The sequence below is a fragment of the Sciurus carolinensis genome, chromosome 17 (assembly GCF_902686445.1).
Source record: "Sciurus carolinensis chromosome 17, mSciCar1.2, whole genome shotgun sequence".
In the NCBI taxonomy this organism is placed as follows: domain Eukaryota; kingdom Metazoa; phylum Chordata; class Mammalia; order Rodentia; family Sciuridae; genus Sciurus; species Sciurus carolinensis.
The window spans coordinates 14377612-14396926 of NC_062229.1; the positions used below are offsets into that span (position 1 = coordinate 14377612).

At 41.4% G+C, this 19315-nt stretch overlaps 2 protein-coding genes across 9 annotated transcripts in view; both read left to right on the forward strand.

Moving 5' to 3' along the window:
* Nucleotides 1-44, forward strand: part of LOC124969295 (tigger transposable element-derived protein 1-like) — a 32842-nt gene extending 32798 nt beyond the window's left edge. The window contains exon 11 of the mRNA XM_047532186.1: nt 25-44. The gene's annotated coding sequence lies outside the window, so the exon portion shown is untranslated. The remainder of the gene's footprint in view (nt 1-24) is intronic.
* LOC124969294 (zinc finger protein 564-like) lies at nt 28-16805 on the forward strand. Of its 8 annotated transcripts, none has more exons than XM_047532179.1 (5): nt 61-71; nt 12725-12812; nt 13506-13632; nt 13875-13932; nt 14608-16805. In XM_047532179.1, the coding sequence occupies exons 2-5, from the start codon at nt 12777-12779 to the stop codon at nt 15584-15586; spliced, it is 1200 nt and encodes a 399-aa protein (XP_047388135.1). In that variant the 5' UTR covers nt 61-71; nt 12725-12776; the 3' UTR covers nt 15587-16805. The 8 variants fall into 8 exon arrangements, with proteins under 8 accessions (XP_047388137.1, XP_047388135.1, XP_047388132.1 ...); XM_047532176.1 differs by lacking the exon at nt 61-71 and adding an exon at nt 4568-5650 and having other exon boundaries at nt 11614-12812; XM_047532178.1 differs by lacking the exon at nt 61-71 and adding an exon at nt 4568-5650.
* The last annotated feature ends 2510 nt before the right edge of the window (nt 16806-19315 follow it).

Genomic DNA, 19315 nt, shown 5'->3' on the forward strand with positions numbered 1-19315 from the left:
CCATGATGTTCTGCCTCACCTCAGGCCCAGAGCTATGGAGCTGATTAACCATGGACTGAACCTCTGAAACCGTGAGTCAAAATAAACTTTCCCTCTTGAGTCATTCTTGTTGGGTATGTGGGTCACAGCAGTGCAGAGCTGACTAAAACAGAGATGGTTCCTCTGCTGCACTGATTGTGCAGTGATTGCTCTTACCAGGCCTTTCACGGGAGAATAAGCACCTTCTTCCTGTCTGGGTGTTTCCTATTGCAGCTGAATGTAATACCTCAGTTCCAGTTCAACTAGGTTTCATTATATGTGATTAAAAACAAAATATATATTTTTTTCTCAGACAAGATTTATATTCATGGGCTGGGGTTGTGGCTCACTGGTAGAGCACTTGCCTCACACGTATGAGGCACTGGGTTTGATCCTCGGCATTACATAAAAATAAATAAAATAAAGGTATTGTGTCCCTCCACAACTAAAAATAGAAAAAAAAAGATTTATATCATGGTTCTTAGAAATAGTTTATTAACTACTTCAAACAACTTGCACACTAACAAATGTTATTGTCTTGTTTATTTAATGAGAAGCTATATTAAAATATTCCATTGATTTCATGGATGGAATTAAGTTTATAATTTTGCCAATGTGTTTATTTCACTGTGTTTATACTGCACATACAACATCAGGCTACCTTTTCTTATGTAAAATTTTACTTCTCATGCTTCTTCAGTTACAAAGTTTGTTTTTTGTTGTTGTTGTACTGCTGGGAATCCAAGAACCTAGTGCCTTGCCCATGTTAGGCCAGAACAGAACTCTACCACAGAGCTGCATCCCTGACCCTCACCTGTTATTTGTTCTTTGATTTATTCTTAAAGTCATGTTTGTCCTCATTTTATGAATTTTCAAGTTTTCCTTCAGTTATTTATTCCTAAATTAATCTGTGTTTAGAGGAGATACTTTGGATATCTTTCATTTTTTATTTTATCATTAACTACTTTTATATTCTGATATTCTATCATTTTAAAAGCATAAATTTATATTATATGTCAGATATATATTATAAAATCTTGTTTTATTTTTCATTATTCATCTATTTTTTACAAAAGTCTTGGGGCTGGGAGTGTATATAGTTCAGTAGTAGAGTGCTTGCTTAGCATGTGTGTGGAGACCCTGGGTTCAATCCCCAGCACCATTTTTAAAAAAAGTCCAATTTGGCCTTTCTCTTCATTTCATTTTTATTTTTTTAGTTGTTGATGGATCTTTATTTTATTCATTTCTTTATATGCAGTGCTGAGGATCAAACCCAGTGCCTCACACATGGGAGGCAAGTGCTCTACCACTGAGCCACAACCTCAGCCCCTCTGGCCTTTCTTAAATCTGGAAAGGACAAATGATGCCTCACCGTGGATTATAGAGTCACTGAAGCAGAGGAAAAAGGAAGAGTTCACACTTAACTAGTTGTTTTCCATAAGAATTTGTTAATACAGGGGCTGGGGAGATAGCTCAGTTGGTAGAGTGCTTGCCTTGCATGCACAAAGCCCTGGGTTCAAGCCCCAGCACCAAAAAAAAAAAAAAAAAAAAAAGAATTTGTTAATACAAAAATAATAGTTGGCTAACACCTTTGCTTTTCTCAAAGGAATAATTAGTTGTCAGTTTCTTAGAGTTTTCCTCCTTTACTGTACACAGAAGCACAGAAGGAAAGCAGGGTCTCTGCTGTTTTCTTATTTAAACAATGTGACTGAAGGTCTCCGTCATTGAACTCATCCTCATCAGTGTTGGTGTGAAGCAGGTGGACGACCTGCAGTGGGGGGCACAGGCTTGAGACTTGTGGCTCAGAACTGAGGCCAAACTTGAGCCTACAAAGGAAGGACAATGGAGTTCCCCTTGGTGACTCCTGGGCAAGTGCTCTCCTCTGTAGATGACCTCAAGCTGCTCAGAACAGCTATAAAGAAGAGTTGACCTAAGCTGCAGAGCACAGCAGAGTTGGGAGTATCTGTCCTTTCTGAGGCTGTGACTCTGGTTGCCATGGGGCTGTTTTCTGGTCAGTTTGGTTTTGGCACTATAGAGTTGCTGGTATCAGACTGTCATTCATATAAATGAAGAAAATCTGTGAAGGTCAGACTTAGAAAGACTCATTTTGGGCATCTCCTGGAGAGAGGTTCATAATTTGATGGTTTACATAGATCAGAACCTGACATTGATTCCTGGTTAGTTTCCTGCTGGTGAAAATTAAGATCTTTGAAGAAGGGCTCATTTCTACATAGTGTGGAGGAGACAGAGGGCAAGGCAAACTCCTAGAGTTCAGCCCTTAGGTGTCCCTCCCTCATTGCCAGGGAATGAGCCACCTGAGACTTCATTTCAGCAGTCTGGCTCCCAGCTTGGAATATGTAATATGTTTAACCCACGTGCTGGTTTCCTTGTGAATTAGGTGAAGCAGCCTGCTTGTCTGAGTTCAGATGTTTGTTTTTCTTCTCTTTTTATTGTTATAGAATATTACTGACATATAAGTCTGCATATTTAATAATTTTTCCATACATTTAATAATTATTATAATGGCACATGCTGTAGTCACTTCAGGAAGCTGAAGCAGAAGGATTGCTTGAGCCCAGTAATTCAGGGCCAGCCTGGGCAATATAGAGAGACCCTATTTCAAAATAAATAATTAAAAAAATAAAAATTCCTGCCCCCTGCCAGACACCAAGCTCTCCTGGTCCAGTCTGGCTGACCTGGCTTGGTCTTTCCTGTTCTGAGGCCAGGAATCTCTCCATTGGACTCTTAAATCTGGAATTCTGTAAGCACACTGTGACCTGGTGTCTAGATGCTGTGACTTGTATGGGTCATGGGATCCTGTGGGCAGATTCCAGGAGACCCCAAAAGAAAGGAAATGGTAAACGAGGAGCCAGCATCCTGAGCTAGGGAGTGAAGGCTGGTTGGAAAAGGCCATGTGGGATCCTGGTCTCCTCTAACACCGCGTCCTGTTCCATCCCTGCTTGGCAACTTGGCATGGCACTGAGCCCCTCTCTGGGCAGTTCAGCCAGCAGCCCTGCATCTTTAAAGGAGCATAGTGTGTGAGGTCCCTGGACCTAAGTCTCAAATGCACCTCCCCAAAGATAAGGCTTAGGGGTATTTATGGGATAAAGAAGCAGGGTGGCAGGGCACTGTGGCACACATCTATAATCCCAGGCTGAGGCAGGAGAATCACAAGTTCAAAGCCAGCCTCAGCAACTTGAGACCCTGTCTCAAAATAAAAAATTAAAGGGGCTAGGGATGTGGCTCAGTGGTTAAGCACCCCTGAGTTCAATCCCTGGTACCAAAACAATAAATAAAACTTGGTGGTCTGAGGTAGAGGGAAAGGTGATCAGAGGCAGGGAAAACTGAAGTAATCAGCAGTATTTCAACAAGGACTGAGAGGTTGCTTTTGCTAAAAGTACTTCACTTGGCCCTGAAGATGCTTGCAGATGCCTCATGGGTAACTAAAAACAGTTAAAAAAGTGGCATCTCTGCCTCCGTTTTGAATCTGTTTCCTTTGCTCAGTGTCATTTTCTCCCGTGGTCATGTTGATTCTAGGTAGGTCTGATGAATAAATCTCCTATGACAAGACTTGAAACTACTCCCCAGCAATAGCAATTTTCTTATCCCAGACAAGGCCCCTCTGACCAATCCTGAAATAGTGATCAACCAGACTGTAGTTTGACCAAAACTACACTTGATCATGCATACTTCTGGCCTCCCCCATCTGTATAATATGGGAGTTCATGTCAGTAGTCTTGAAGACAGGGTTGAAGATGCAAGTCCCCTTGTCTTCCTGGTATAGCTATACTGATTAAAGTCCTTTTCCTGCCTTCACCACTGCTTGTATCTTTGACTGGAATCTTGGGATGGGTGTCAGAATCAACTGTCCACTGGGACCCCCAGTGCTGGGGTCTTTGCCTTAAAGCTCTGGTAACAGTCACACATGCATAACCAAATTTTATGGCTTTCATAGGACACATATTCTTAAAATGTTGGCATTAATATGCTCTGAGATTCAAGTTTTGGGCCTAGAACCTCAAAAAGACCACCCATCAGACAGGTTGGCAGGCCCAAGTGAAAGGTCATTGGTTTCAACAGGTTTGAAATTGAAAAAAGTAGCCTGAAAAACAATACATTTACCCTGATGACCCATATGACAGAGGTGTTATTTATAGCAAAGTTAATGCTTCTTACCTGACCTATAAAATTGGTGATAAAAGCACTAGCTAAAAGCAAGTGAAGCTTGAGGATTTATTCCTGTTTCCCCTTGGTTTCATCCTTGTCTCCTTGAAGCTGACATTCTGTTTTGGGGGGTGGGCAGTACTGGGGATTGAGCCCAGGGGTACTTTACCACTCAGCTGCATCTCCAACCATTGATTGATTGATTGATTGAATTTATTTATTTATTTATGCATGCTGGGGATTGAACCCAGGGCCTTGTGCATGTGAGGCAAGCACTCTACCAACTGAGCTATACCCCAGCCCCACTTTTATTTTTGAGACAGGGTCTTGGCAAGTTGCCAAGGCTGGTCTGAAACTCGTGATCCTCTTGCCTCAGTCTCCTAAATCGCTGGGATTACCAGGCCTGCGTCACCAGGCCTGGTATTTTAGTTTCGATCCTATGTGTTGATTTTTCAGATTCATTCTGAATTTATGTTTTTGCTTTCCTAGTATCTATCCAAGAGAGTAGGAATTCAATTACCTTAGAGGTACCCTAACATTTTACAAAGTTTTATAGGGGCACATGGGAAGAATGATCTAAAATACCCTTCTGGAGTAAACACACCTGACAATTTTAATGCACATACCTTATAGGTGGCAGTTGGTTGAGAAGAGTTCCTGATCCCAGACTTGGGCAGCAAAGTTCACACTTCCTGCCAGAATCAAAGTGCCAGATGTGCAGGGTGAGGAAGGGATGGTTTAGGCCTCAACGCTGGCAACGGTCAAGATCACACTGGAGGCTGACTCTTTATTATATATGCTGACGTCACTTTTAAGTGTCTGTGAGAGTGAGTCTAAGTGATCCTAAAAGAGGATCACAGTTCCTTGAGTGGCCTTCATGCCTTAATGCCAAGCCCCTGACCCCGTGGAGAAAAGCTGACTCTTCTTTCTGTTCTGGCCTAGTCTGGGCCCATTCTCCTCTTGCTTTGCACAAGAGGGTCGCTCCAAGTGAAAACAGCCTGGAACTCCTTGCCCACGCGGTGCCAATCTTCTTTCTGGGATAGGAACAAATTCTTACATGCCAACAGGTTAGGGCTGAGGTGTGGCTCAGGGGTGGAGCGCCTGCTTAAGGGGCCGAAGCTCAGGGTTCCTTCCTTGCCCCACGGGGGTGGGAAGAGACTGGCGGTGACCGCTGGGAACGTAGGCAGGCAGCTCGGTCACGAGAGGTTCGCCTACTACGTCACTTAGGCCGAAGGGGCGTGGCCTTAGTAATTGTCCAATCAGACGCGCCTCTGGGAGGGGCGGGGAGTCGCTACGCAACGTCGCCCCGGCTTTGGTCCTTAGTCTGTCGGCGCTTGTGAAGGGTCTTTCCGGCCAGTCTCCACCTTAGGTTCCTCTGCCGGCAGCCTCCACCCGCAGTAACCTGGTGACCTGGGGCTCCGGTAGCCGTGGGAAGACGTCGGTCAGGACGCCCCGGAAGCCGGAAATGGTGAGTGTGGGGGCCGGGCGTCCGGAGTCGGGCTGGCTGTCGGAACCTTCAGGAAATGGCGGGCCTCCGGGCGCCCGCTCAGAGTTCGCTGTCGAGTCTGCCGCTGGCCGCTCGGCCCTTGGTCCCCTACGACCCCAGCGTCCTGTCCTGTCCCTGCACCGCCACTTAACTTTCTGGGAGCCTCTCTGGGCAGCTCCGCGCCTCCCCAGACTGTGGGGTGACGGCGGAGAGTCACAGGAGGCTCCGACTCGGTGTGTGGGGTTCTTGCCGTGGAGGAGATGGGGTGCGTGTGTGGGGCTTCAGTCCCTGCGCTCTCTCGAAAGGGGACCCTTTTGCCCCTGATTTTTCCAGATGTAGGGAAGGTCTCAAATTTTTTAAGGACCCTAATCCCACCCAAGCCTTCCTAGGGCTGGCAGTAAACCCCTGAATTTCCAGTGCCCTTTCCATGTTTCCAGATGGTAACTTCCCTCTCTCATTCACAGCCCAGCGTTCAACTATTTGCCCTTTCTACGTTTTAAATGCACACGATGTTTTAATTACAATTTTTGCATAGTACTATGGATGCCTGTATGTAAAGACTTTGTTAGTATTTTACCTGAGAGGAAAGCAGGAGAGTAACCACTTGGTTCTGAGGTCTCTCAAAAAGCATGCCTCTTCTCTGTCATCTCTACTGGGCATGAACAGGCGAGGGAACTCCTTTGGATTGAGGTTCCTCTTTGGAAATCTTCCAGGTTGATCTGCTTTTAAAAGTACAGCTTCAGGTCAACCCTGACCCTCCCTTAGGTGTGTCATCTTGAAAGGATGAATTCAGTGTTTTGTAAATGTCCATAGTAGTTAATCAGTAGAGACTGAAAGACAATACAAAATATTTCCATAGAGTCAAGAAAGACATGAATTTCAGAAAACGAAACAAAAGAGCCCTAGATTACATTCTATTTTTTCTCCAATTACCAGAGCCTGTTATATTCCATCATTTTTTATATTTTTTTTGGTACTTGGGATTGAATCCAGGGGTGTTTTACCACTACATCCCCAGCCCTTTAAATTTTTTTTTTTTTTTAGTTTTGAAACAGGGTCTCACTAAATTGCTGAGGCTGACCTCGAACTTGTGATCCTTCTGCTCCAGCAGCTGGAATTATAGGTGTGTGCTACCACACCTGGCTCCATCTTTATTTTATTTTTATTTTTCTTGTAGTGCCAGGGATCTTACTGAAGTCCTGTGTGTGGAAGAGCTCTACCACAGAGCTACAGACCTTTTTACTTTTTTTGAGACAGTATTGCTAAGTTGCCCAGGCAGACCTCTTCAAATATCATTAATTATTTACAAAACAATTTCCTACTGTGAACAAGTGTTAATGAGTTTTCTAGGGGGAAAAAAAAAAAACCCCAGAAACTCCTGAGTTTTCTTGCTGGGTTAGCAAATATACATTACAATTTTCTTCCCATGAATAGTAGGTTTGAGTAATTTTGCTGACTTCTTCAAACACTGGCTTTGTGTCATTTAAAATATCAGTGGAGGAGGAAAGGTGTAGCTCAGTGGCAGAGTGTGTACCTTGCATGGGCAAGGCCCTGGGTTCCACCCCCAGCATCATATCCATGAAAAAAATCAATGGTGACCTCCAGAACTATGAGTTAAATTAACCTCTTTTCTTTATAAAGTTAACTAAATTATCAGTGGTAGTTTAAAGCTGACTCAGGGGCAGAAGCCCAAGGCCAGTGACACTGAGCTAAGGCTACCCTTGAGCCCTTAGAGGGAAGTAATGAAGATCAAGTTGGTTTTTCCTGGGGATCTTCCCCTGGCAGGTGTCCTGCCTGCTCAGACCTACCTAGGAAAGAGCCCTTTGTACTGAGTAAAGGTGGGAAACGGGTTTACATGCATGTTGGGTGACAGAGACTGATTCGTGGATCTCTATGTAGAGCCTTTTGAATTTCATATCCAAAGATTTGGTGCATATTGGGAAAATCAGTGAAGCTCAGGGTTTCTGTGTCTTGGAAAACTGCTCATAATTTGGAATACATTTGATTCAAATCTGAAACTGAATCCAACTGTGAGTTTCCTCACTTATGAGAACAGAGGCTCATGAGGGGTGGGAGGCATTTCCTTGCCATCCAGGGAGAGGACTCCATTCCTGTGACTGCCCTCCATCTCCGGTAATTGACCCATGTTAGGCATTATATTTCAATTATGAAAGCTTCACCCCCAGCCTCAGGAATGTTCAGTATGTGGATTTTCCTTATGAAAGGTGGGGAAACAGTTTGCTTATCTGAGCAGATTCAGTTTTGCATTTATATGTTTGCTTTGATTCCTTCATGGGATATTACTTTCTTTTAAATTAGGTTCTGTAAACTTTGTAATTTTATTCCCTCTGTTATGTGTAAATTTTAATTTCTTGTTTGAATCTATAGATTGAGAGACATGATGGTTTTTAAACAAATTCTGGAACAATACAGTTTTTGTTACTTTTAGGCATGGGAAATTCAGTGATGGATGGGTATTTTAAGTTTTCAGGTGCATTTTTTCCTTTAGCTTAATTTTTGGGGCTGAGGATGTGGCTCAGCATTAGAGCACTTGCCTAGCCTACTCAGGGCTCTGGGTCTGGTCTCCAATAGCACCAAAAAAAAAAAAAAAAAAGAAATCTAATTTAATGAAGGTCAAACCGCTAATGAATTGTAATATGCTATTCATTCCTAAGCTGTACCCCACATATAAAGGGAAGCAAGAGGTGTGATCCTACTTGGCACCTAGTTAGAGATTCCAAAGTTTCACTTCTTAGGAATTTGTTTTCCCACATTCCTCACCAGGATGTGTAAGGAATGAGATCTTATAATGGTTACCTATATAGAAATATCAAAGTAAATTAATTAAATGTAAGTTTTAGAAGCCAAAGTAGATAGTTAAAGAGTATTGGTTTGGAGGTGTAACTCAGGGGTAGAGAGCTTGCCTAGCATGTGGGAAGCCCTGGGTTCCTTCCGAACACTGCAAAATAAAATAGAAAAAAAGAAGAGAGAGTATCAAACAGTAAAGCATTGTGTATATGAATTTATCTTAATTTACAAAAAAAAAAAAAAAATTGCAGGAAGATTTATAAAACCCTCGAGGGAGTCTGACTAAGATGACTCACTACTGCATATCCTGGTCCACTCCAGGGCTCTTGGTCCAACCTTCCCAACAAAAGCCCTTTTGTTAATTCCTTGGGCAGTTTCTCAGTGTTGTTTACATAAAAATAAGCAGTTGAGAATGCATATTTTTCTTGTCTGTGTTCTTCATTGTAATGAGTATTCAGACTCCAGTGTTTTGTTGTGTTTGTTTGTTTTGGTTTGCTTGTTTTGCAGTATTGGGAATTGATCCCTGGGCCTTGCACACTAAGCTGCATCCCCAACACTTTTTATTTTGCAACAGGGTCATACCCAGCTGCCCAGCGTGGCCTTGAACTTGTGATCCTCCTGTGTCAGCTTCTGGAGTAGCTGTGGTTACAGGCATATGCCATTGCATCTGACCAGATTCCAGTTTCTGATGTGTAACTGCTGAGAACTAAAGCCTGTGTATTTCCTCTTCCCTTGGGCCCACACCTGGACCAACTGCCCATAAAGCTTGGCACTCCCTTCTCTGGCTTAGCCCCTGGAGCTCCCACCCAGCTCCAACCACAATTAAACTGCAGGCCAGACTGCTCTTTTCCTCTCAAGCCATTACACACCCTGCTCTGTCCAGAGGCTTGAATTACTGACTTTCAGCAATGTACTGCTTATGGGGGAGTGTACTGTGAGTTGTGCTGCTCTGGGTAGAATTGCTGAGTCCTCTCAAACCTGGGTTCTACGTGAAGCTGACTAAGTAGATAGAATTTTGTATTTTTCCATTTATTTATTTATTTATTTATTTATTTATTTTTTGATGCTGGGGATGAAAGTCGGGGCTTCATACATGCTAGGCAAACCACAGAACCACATCCCCAACTTGATTTGGCAGTTTTGATAAGACATTGGCATTTGGGAACAGGAGTATTGGATTAGAGCCCTCCTTCAGTTTATCTTGGGTGATGTCTTGGCCCGGTCCTGAGTGTTTAGAATGAAAGCTAGTGTGGCCTTGGTATGGGGTGGGAGTAGTAAGAGTGGAAATCTTTCCTGTGCAAAAGGTGGCATCTGAGGACCTCCCCCCACCCACTCCACATGGAGCCTTTATTTAAATAGGGGAAGAGAAGGGGTGGGGGTCCTACTAGATAGCAGGCCAAGTTCAGCATTCTAACTGCCGAAGGCTCACCAGGCCTTTTAAGTACTTTTGCTGCTGCAGCTCCTGTGCTGCTTTCATAGCAGGTGTCCCAATTCTTGATATTATAGGGGACAACACCCAGATACCCCTGTGGCACAGCAGAGGGGTGTTAATTCAGGTGCAGGTTCAGCATGAAGCCCTTAACCTTATAAATATTACCACAATGGAGACCTAAAATTCTGGTGATGCCAATATGAGGCTCTGTGGTGATTGGGGGACATTCATGAATCTTAGGAAGACAGGACAGTCCCTTTCCCCTCTCCACTGTGTCTCAAGAGACTCAAACCAGGAACTGGGGATAAGGGGATAAGTGCTTAGTGGCAGAGCATGTGCTTAGTATGCTTGAGGCCCAGAGTTCACTCCAGCATAGAAAATACAGCTAGCAAGGGAAGGAAGAGAGAAAAGGAACAAGAGAAAAACATAGGGAAACAATATGACTGAATTGGAAATCCAAAATATACTTCCAAGTATTTATACAACAAAATAGATAAAATAGCCTGATTGGTTATTTTTCCTCTGCAAGGTAGGTTCTGAATTAATAACCTGCTATATGCACTAACTAGCAATCCTTTATGTGATTACAGTTATATCTAGGGATCCCATTACCTTTAAGCAAGGTATACTGTAAGAAACCCATGAAAACAACGCCGGACACGGGAAATCACATAAGGGAGTTGATTAAGCAAACAAAGTGTCTCCCTGCAGGGTAAGAGAGAAAATGAGAGGAAAAGAGAAAGGGTGCGGGCTAGAGAGAGTGGAAAAGTGAGGAGGAGAGAGAAAGAAAGAGAGTAGGAGAGAAAAAGAACGAGAAAAGATGGCGGGGAAGCTATCCTTAAGCAGTTGAACTTCGCTGGGCTAACAGGGGACCAATAATGGAGAAGGATATTTGTAAGCTGACTGATGAACCAATAACTAGCTAGGATGTTCACAGACTGACAAGTAGTTGGGAGGCGGGGAAATGGCTGCTGCGCAAAGGGTGAGGAGAGCAGCTTTCAGACTGACAAGCTAGGTTGTGATGCAACGGAAAGGGTGGGGGAGCAGCTTTGTATTACATTACATATACTCTATAATCTTAGTAGAGTAATGGATATAAAATAGGAGAAACCGGATTCCTCCCCTTAAGAACTATGGTCTTGGACTGGGGTTGTAGCTCAGTGGTAAAGCACTTGACTTGCATGCGTGGGGCACTGGGTTCCATCCTAAAATAAAGGTATTGTGTCATCTACAACTAAAAATTAAAAAGAAGAAAAAAAACCCTATGATCTTGCCTGAATTCCACATGGTCATAGCAGCCATTGTCCTAAAATACCCCATGGGAAGTAGAAACTCTAAAGCAATAAGAAATAAATGAAATTAGGTCTTCAGCACTTAAAAAAAGCCTTGCCAAAATCAGATCTCCCAGACGTTTATCCTCTGGTTAAATGTCTTAGCATGACCCATTGTAAGTTGTGTGCACCTCTGAAGGATTGAAGAGCATTATTCAAAATCTGTTTTGGCTTTAAACCTGGAATGGATGATTGGCACCTCACAGTGGACACTGAGCCTTGATATTGGGGTTCCGCTGTTAAGCCCTATACCCAGTATAGGTACTATTATGAATAGTGTGTGTGTGTGTGTGTGTGTGTGTGTGTATGCGTGTGTGTGTGCTATTATATATATATATATATATTTTTTTTTTTTTTTTCCACCCTGGTACTAGGGATTGAACTCAAGTTGGTCTACTACTTAGCCAACATTACAGAAATCCCTGACTCTCTGCAGTCAGCAACCTGTAAATATTCTGCTGTCACAGAGCTGGTTGGTTCCGTCCGTTCACTGCCCACTGCAGCAGCCTTCTAGCTGCAGTTTGCCCTTGTCTTTGGAGCGGTGTGGAACACCTTTACCCAGTTGCCCTCAGGAACCTCAGAGCCTTGTCATCACAGTCTCTTCAGGAAAGGTGTGAACTGCACTGACCTTTCTCCAGGAACACAGGCTGATGTTATGTTAAAGTCATGAAGTCATCCTTTTCTGGGAACACCCATTTGGCATTCATTGAGAGCATACAAATACTGAAAAAAAAATGAACTCAGAAAAAGTGGGCCATTGCCTCATATAATACCAGGGCCCTAATACCCCGGTTAAATTCTTGAAAACAGGGCCTGACATGAGTAGCCATTGACCCTGTCAGCACCCACAACATTTTCTGGAGTTTTGGATGTTCTGGAGGCAGTGTGTTCCGAGTGCAGGGATTTTGTGTCACACTGCTTTCATACTCCAACCTTCACTCTGCCAAATAACTCCCTGCTCAGTAAAATGGGACAGAGAGTAAATGGAAACACTGAGTCTGTATTAAATTAATTCTTGTGCAGAGGAATATTATTTATTCAGAAGACAATCTTGCTGTGTGACTCAGGCTGGTCTCAAACTCAGAATTCTCTCTCCTCAGCCTCTGTGAAGGAATTAATCTATCTTATCTGTCGAGCTATCTGTCTGACTTTCGGTACTGGGGATTGATCTTAGGGGCACTTAACCACTGAGCTACATCCCCAGCCCATTTTTGTATTTTATTTAGAGACAGGGTCTCACTGAGTTGCTTAGGGCCTTGCTAAATTGCTGAGGCTGACTTTGAACTCAAAATCCTCCTTCCTCATCTTGCCAAGTCACTGGGATTACAGGCATGCATCATGGTGCCCAGCTGGACGAGTGTTTTTATTGAGCTAGTCACATCTGACTGACTGACAGCCTGGAGTCCTTTAGGAAAGTATGTTCAGCTGGACCTGGCTACAAGTTGGGTTTCAACAGGCTTTTGGGCCCCTCATGTTTGGTGACAGGAAAAGAAGAAAAAACTTCCACTTCATTGTATATTCATTAAAGGCAGAAGACATGACCCTGGTCATCACTGCAGTGCTGTGCAATATGGTAGGTAATAAAGAAAGTAGTGGAAGAATTTTTCTCATAAGGACTGATGGTCCTAAAATTTGATTTTTTGTATAGTATCTCTTATTTCTCCAAGATTCTGGAACTGCCATTAGAAAGCAGTAAAGCTTATACTCTGACCACATTGTAAACAGATCAATTCTTTGTATTCTTGGTACTGGGATTAAAATTCTGGGGCTGGGGAGATAGCTCAACTGGTAGAGTGCTTGCCTTACAAGCACCAGGCCCTGAGTTCGATCCCCAGTACCACAAAAAAAAAAAAAAAAAAAAAAAAAAAAAAAATTATGTGTGAGATATTGAGGGTCTCATGGATTCTACTATCTTGAAGTAGGAAAAATTCTGATGCCCACATTTGCTTACCATAAATGTTTGGAGACCACAGAATTATATGTGAACAACTTTTTTTTTTTTTTGTACCAGGGATTGAACACAGAGGTACTTAAGCACTGAGCCACATCTCCAGCCCTTTTTACTTTTTATTTGGATAAAGGGTCTTGGCTAAGTTGCTGAGGCTGTCTTTGAACTTGCAGTCCTCCTGCCTCAGCCTCCTGAGCTGCTGGGATTATAGGCGTGCACCACTGCACTCAACTTATATATGAGCTTCTTATGAATTAAATGCAGCCCTTCTTTACTATATTTCACCTTTCCTCTGTAAACATGTCTGGGATGTTGCAGGACTCAGTGACCTTTGAGGATGTGGTTGTGAACTTCACCGTGGAGGAATGGGCTATGCTGGATCATGCCCAGCGGGAACTCTACAGAGATGTTGTGGGGGAAATCTTTATGAACTTGACCTCTATAGGTAAGGATGACAACTTTTGTTTACTTACGCAATTAAAGAACAAACGTTTCTTGCCCATCAGTGATGTTCCATAATTTGAAATATGGAAAGGAAATGCTGTGGTAAATAAACTGCATGGTTGCAGCTGGTCAGAAACTTGGAGTCTAATATAATGTTTCCTTTTAAGTTGTAACAATTCATGATTCTGACATTTTCTAAAAGTTGTAACAATTCATAATGATTTTTCTGGCTCTACTTTATAGGGGAAAAATGGGACCAGAACATTGAAGATTGGTACAGAAATCAGGGGAGAAATTTAAGGTAATTTACAATGAAAAGAGAAAGCAATTTTCCAAAGCCCTTAGTATGTTATGAAGTTTTTTAATGTAAGTAAGTAAATAAGCTCCCCTCTAAATTTATTTATTCAGAAATATGTCACCTATATATGTATTCAAATGGGACGTTCAATGTTAAAAACAGGAAACCCTTATTAGAGTCTGCAAATGTCACTGAATATCGCTGTTCAGTAGATGAGGTTAAGCTCTCTTGCAGAGCATTCAATCTGTTCACTTTCAGGCAATTCAGACAGGGCAGAAAATCCACACTTTCCCTGATAACAATAAAAATGTCAGTTTATGTAATCCCAGTGGCTCAGGGGACTGAGGCAAGAGGATTGAAAGTTCAAAGCCAGCCTTAGCAACTTAGCAAAACCCTAAGAAATTTAGGGAGACCTTGTCTCAAAATTTAAAAAGGGCTGGGGATGTGGCTCAGTACTTAAGTGCCTCTGGGTTCAGTCCCTGTTACCAAAAAAAAAAAAAGTGTGACTTTAATACATATCAAAGATGTGAGGGCTGGAGAGATAGCTCAACTGGTAGAGTGCTTGCCTTGCAAGCACAAGGCCCTGAATTCAATCCCCAGTACTGCAAAAAAAAAAAAAAAAAAAGATGTGAAAGGATAAACTTGTTAATAGTTAATATGTTATTTATTTTTTAACAGCCATCATATTATAGAGAGACTCAGTGAAAATGGAGAAAGTAGTCAATGTGGAGAAATCTTCACCCAGATTCCAGATCGTAATCTGAACAAGAAAATTCCAACTGGAGTAAAATCATATGAATGTAGTGTGTGTGGAATAGTCTTCATGCCTCATGCATCCCTTAATAGTCCCATCAGATCTCACACTGGACAGGAAGTATATGAGTATCAGGAATATGAAGGAAAGCCATATAAATGTAAGCAATGTGAGAAAACCTCAAGTTACTGCTACTCTTTCCAAATTGATGACAGCAGTCATATTGGAGAAAAACCTTACGCATCTCAGGAGCCTGAGAAAACCTTCATTTCCCTCAGCAACCTTGGCGGGTATATGCTAACACATGCTGGAGGTGGACCGCATAAATGCAACATGTGTGGAAAAGGCTTTCAGTATCCCAGTTCACTTAGAGTACACGAGAGGACTCACACTGGAGAGAAGCCGTATCAGTGTAAGCAGTGTGGGAAGGCCTTCAGCTGTTTGGCTTCAGTTCGAAGACATCAAAGAACTCACACTGGAGAGAAACCCTATAAATGTAAGGAGTGTGGGAAAACTTTTAGTTCACTCTCAGGCCTTCAAGGACACATGATAAGGCACACTGGAGGTGGACCTTATAAATGTAAGGAATGTGGAAAAGCCTTTAACTCTCCCAGTGCACTTAGAAAACATGAAAGAACTCACACTGGAGAGAAACCTTATCCATGTAAACATTGTGGCAAGGCCTTCATTTGTTCAACTTCAGTTCGAAAACATGAAAGGAGTCACACAGGAGAGAAACCCTATGAATGTAAGCAGTGTGGGAAAGCCTACATTTCTCTTTCAGGGCTTCAAGGACACATGATAAGGCACACTGGAGTTGGACCTTATAAATGTAAATTTTGTGGGAAAGCCTTTGGCTTTCCCAGTGCAGTTCTAAGGCATGAAAGTGCGCACGTTGTGTAGAATTCTGTGACTAAAGAGTATGGGAAAGCCTTCATTTCTTCAGGTATTTGAGGACAAATAATCACACACACTGTAGACTGACAGTATAAATGTAAGGTGTCCAAGAAAACCTTTTATTGTCCTAGTTCATTTCAAATACAGAAAAGAATTTGCATTGGAGAGAAACCCTGTGAATGCAATGAATGTGGACTGGCCTTAGACCATCAAAAGCTTTTTTGGAATGCATGAAAGGGCTCATGCTGGAGAAAACCTATGAATAAAAAGCAAAGTGAAACCTTCAGTTTTCTAGTTCCTTTGGAAACATGGCAAAAAGCCCTAGGAAGGTAAAAAATGTGATAAAGTCCTGGCAAAAAGCCCTAGGAAGGTAAAAAATGTGATAAAGTCCTTAGTTTCACTTTCTGATACAGATAAGAGCTCATACTAGAAAGCAACCTTATGAATGTAATAAATGTGGGAAAGCATTCTTATTTCTCACTTTCACATTTATAGGAGAGAGAAACCATGTGGGAAAACTTTTATTCATCACATAAAACTTGAGCATACAAGAGAATGCATAATGGTGAGATACCTTATGAATGTCAGGGTATTAGAATCCCTCCATCCTTCTAGTTTAGTTCAAAGGCATATGTAAATGTTGTAGAAAAGCCTCCAGTGATCCCACATTCTGACCAAAATATATAAGAATACAGAGTGAATTCAAACTGAACAGAGGTAGTATTTTCAGTATGAATCCAAAGGTTATCTGATTCTTTGAAAACAAAATTTTTCCCTTTTAGGTTCTTTACATTGAGATAATAGTGTATTGAAAGAGAATATTTAAAAGTAATATTAAATATTTGAAAAATATACACAGTGAATTGAAATCCTAATTTTTAAAACCACAGAAAAGTTTTCAATTTAGCAAATATTTTGAGTCCTGTGAAAAGTCACACTGTAGGGAAATTCTATAAATATAATATGGAAAGCTCTAGTGGAAGTTAGTTTTGTGTGTAATGCTGAAGAAAATCCCCAGCACAGAAAAATTATATAAAATTGTAAAGGCATTTATCATTTTATCACTTTCCCACATTTATCATTAAAGTGAATCTGTAGACCATGGACTTTTCCTTTCGCAGATTAGCACTGGGGTGAGAGCATTCTGTAAGTACCCAGTAAATAATTTAATAGTAGTGTTTTTATTTTTAAGTCAGCTAATAAATGTTTTCTTTTTCCATTTGAAGCATGTTGGGTCTGTGTGTGAATTTGATGTATATTTGTTATTTGATTATTTATTATATTTATTATTTGAATTTGATGCAGGTTGTTTTCATTATTATACAGTTTAATTGTGATTAATGGGCCACTGGAAAATGAGTTTAATTCTTGAAATTTTTCTACTGCCTTCTCTTACCTATTTTATATATTCCAGCTTTCTTATGGGAAACACTAAATTTTTAAAAAAATTTGGGGCAAAAATAGCTTAATTCAGTTTTCCCCATTAATAAATAGTTGTCATAAGTTTGTAAGTATGTAATGTTTTATTATATTCTCATGTGAGTTTTCATTTTTTTCCTTACCCTGCTGGATGTTGTTTTCTGTAGGCCTTGTACTTGCTAAATACACGCTTTACCACTAAGCTCAGGCAAGCATGTTACACTCAAGGGTGAGCCTCCGTTAATAAGTGCAGACTTGTTGGAAGAGGAGAGCTTTCACCTCTCAGTCCATCTCCCAGATTTAAGGCACAGTCCTGGGTAGTTGGGAATGGATGAGAAAGTGAAGTTTGCACTTCCCAAGAGGAAAGCTCTCTCTGTGAGCTTGAGGCAGAGGGAGTCTTGTGTTTTGGGCTGGGGAGTCGCCAGCTTCACTGAACTGAGGAAAGGGAACTGTTGAGTAGCTTTATTTCAAATGCCATGAACTTTCTCCCTTTTACCTAATTTACATAGATTTTCCTAGTGTTTCTTCAGTTGCTCTCTAACCTCAGGGCATTCCTGGAAGCTTTGCATTTGACACCACTTTCACTGGGGACTAATCTACAGGGTTCCTCACATTATCCTACCAGATGTCAAGCGCCAGGGTTCTTTCTTTGTATAAGTTGTATAAGTCTATGCATTTGTTTATTTAGAGAAACTGGAGATAAGTCTTTGTTTTTGCAGTGCTAGAGATGGAAACTAAGGCCTGGTGCGTGCCAGGCAAATAAATGTTTTACCATGGAGCCACATCCTCTTTCTTTTTTTTTTTTTTTACTCTTTAAAAGAAAACCAGTAGGAATTAACACCCCCACCTTTTTTTTAAATAGAAAACAATGCAAAAGCTGAATATGCTAACATAGAACTATGACAAACCCAACGCAATGTTCTCTATGTGTGCTTAAACTGCTGCACATTTTGATGCACATGTATTTTCTAGCGTTCAACTTCTTTTCCAAAATGTGTTCTAAGGCCTAACCTTCAGACATTTACCTGAAGATTTCCTAGGGTTTCTCTTCCACTTTCTCACAAAAATCCTACTGTTCTTGTTTTGTTTTGTTTTACTTATTGTGGCACTGCAAATGTTTATTTTTTCTCTGAAAGTTTTCATAAGTATTTAGATAAGCACAGTAATAAAATACTTAATTGTTGTAATGTAAAAATATACACAGTCTATAAATAAATACCTGGTCCCCTCTTAGTTTGAGATGCTGCTGTCTCCCTCCACACCTCTCTGGGAACAAATAAACAACATTATTCCTGGGTAGTTAATATGAGGAATGAGGGGCAGATCATTTTAGAGTGGCATTTTGTCTTTCTAGCACAGTGTCCTCTGATATTAGACTGTTTGCATGTGCTTGTCTTCATTATTTTCCTAAAAAAACTGGATCATTTATTACTCAGTCTTTTTTTTTGTGTGTGTGGCATTGGGTATTGAATCAGGGCCTTACACATGCTAGGCAAGTGCTGTACCACTGAGCTATAACTCCCAACCCTTTTTAAATACTATTTTGAAATCATCTTGTTAAGTGACTCAGGCTGGCCTCAGATTTGCAGTCCTCCTGCCTCAGCCTCCTGTAGCTGGGATTATGGCCACTCCACCAGGCCTCAGTCATCTTTTCTTTCATATTTTCCAAACTTACCCATTTGCCCTTAGAGAAAAGGCTGTAGGTCTTACAAATTGAATAAAGATGTTATTTCAGGCTGGGGTTTTAGCTTAGCAGTAGAGCGCTTGCTTGCCTCGCACATGTGAGGCACTGGGTTCAATCCTCAGCACCACATAAAAATACTGTGGCCATCTATAACTAAAAAAAAAAAATGTTATTTCAATTATTTTATTTATTTTTTCACATGCTAATAAGCCCATGCTCTTTCACTGAGCTACATCTCTGACCTCTGTGTTTTCTCTTTTTAGTCATGGGTTCCAATTTTCAGTTATGATTTTATGTCTGGTGCTTTTGTTTAATAAAAACACAAGGGAGCTGAGAGTAACTCAGTGGCAGAGCATGTGCTTAGCAGTGGGCAAGTCTCTTGTTTCAATCCCCAGCATGACAAAAGTAACTTATTTTTATAGGGGATTCTGCCATGTACAGTGTGGGTGAGGGTAAGGGTTTCTGTTGGAGGAAGGTGCTAACTGTAGATTAATCACTAAGAAATTTATTAAATAAACACAAAAGCCAATTATCTTTTTAAATTGAAGGGGGTGTGATGGGTTGAACCGTGCCAAGATCTGGCCTCTAGCTACATGGAGAAGCCCACCTTCTCTTTATAGCTGTACAGGTAA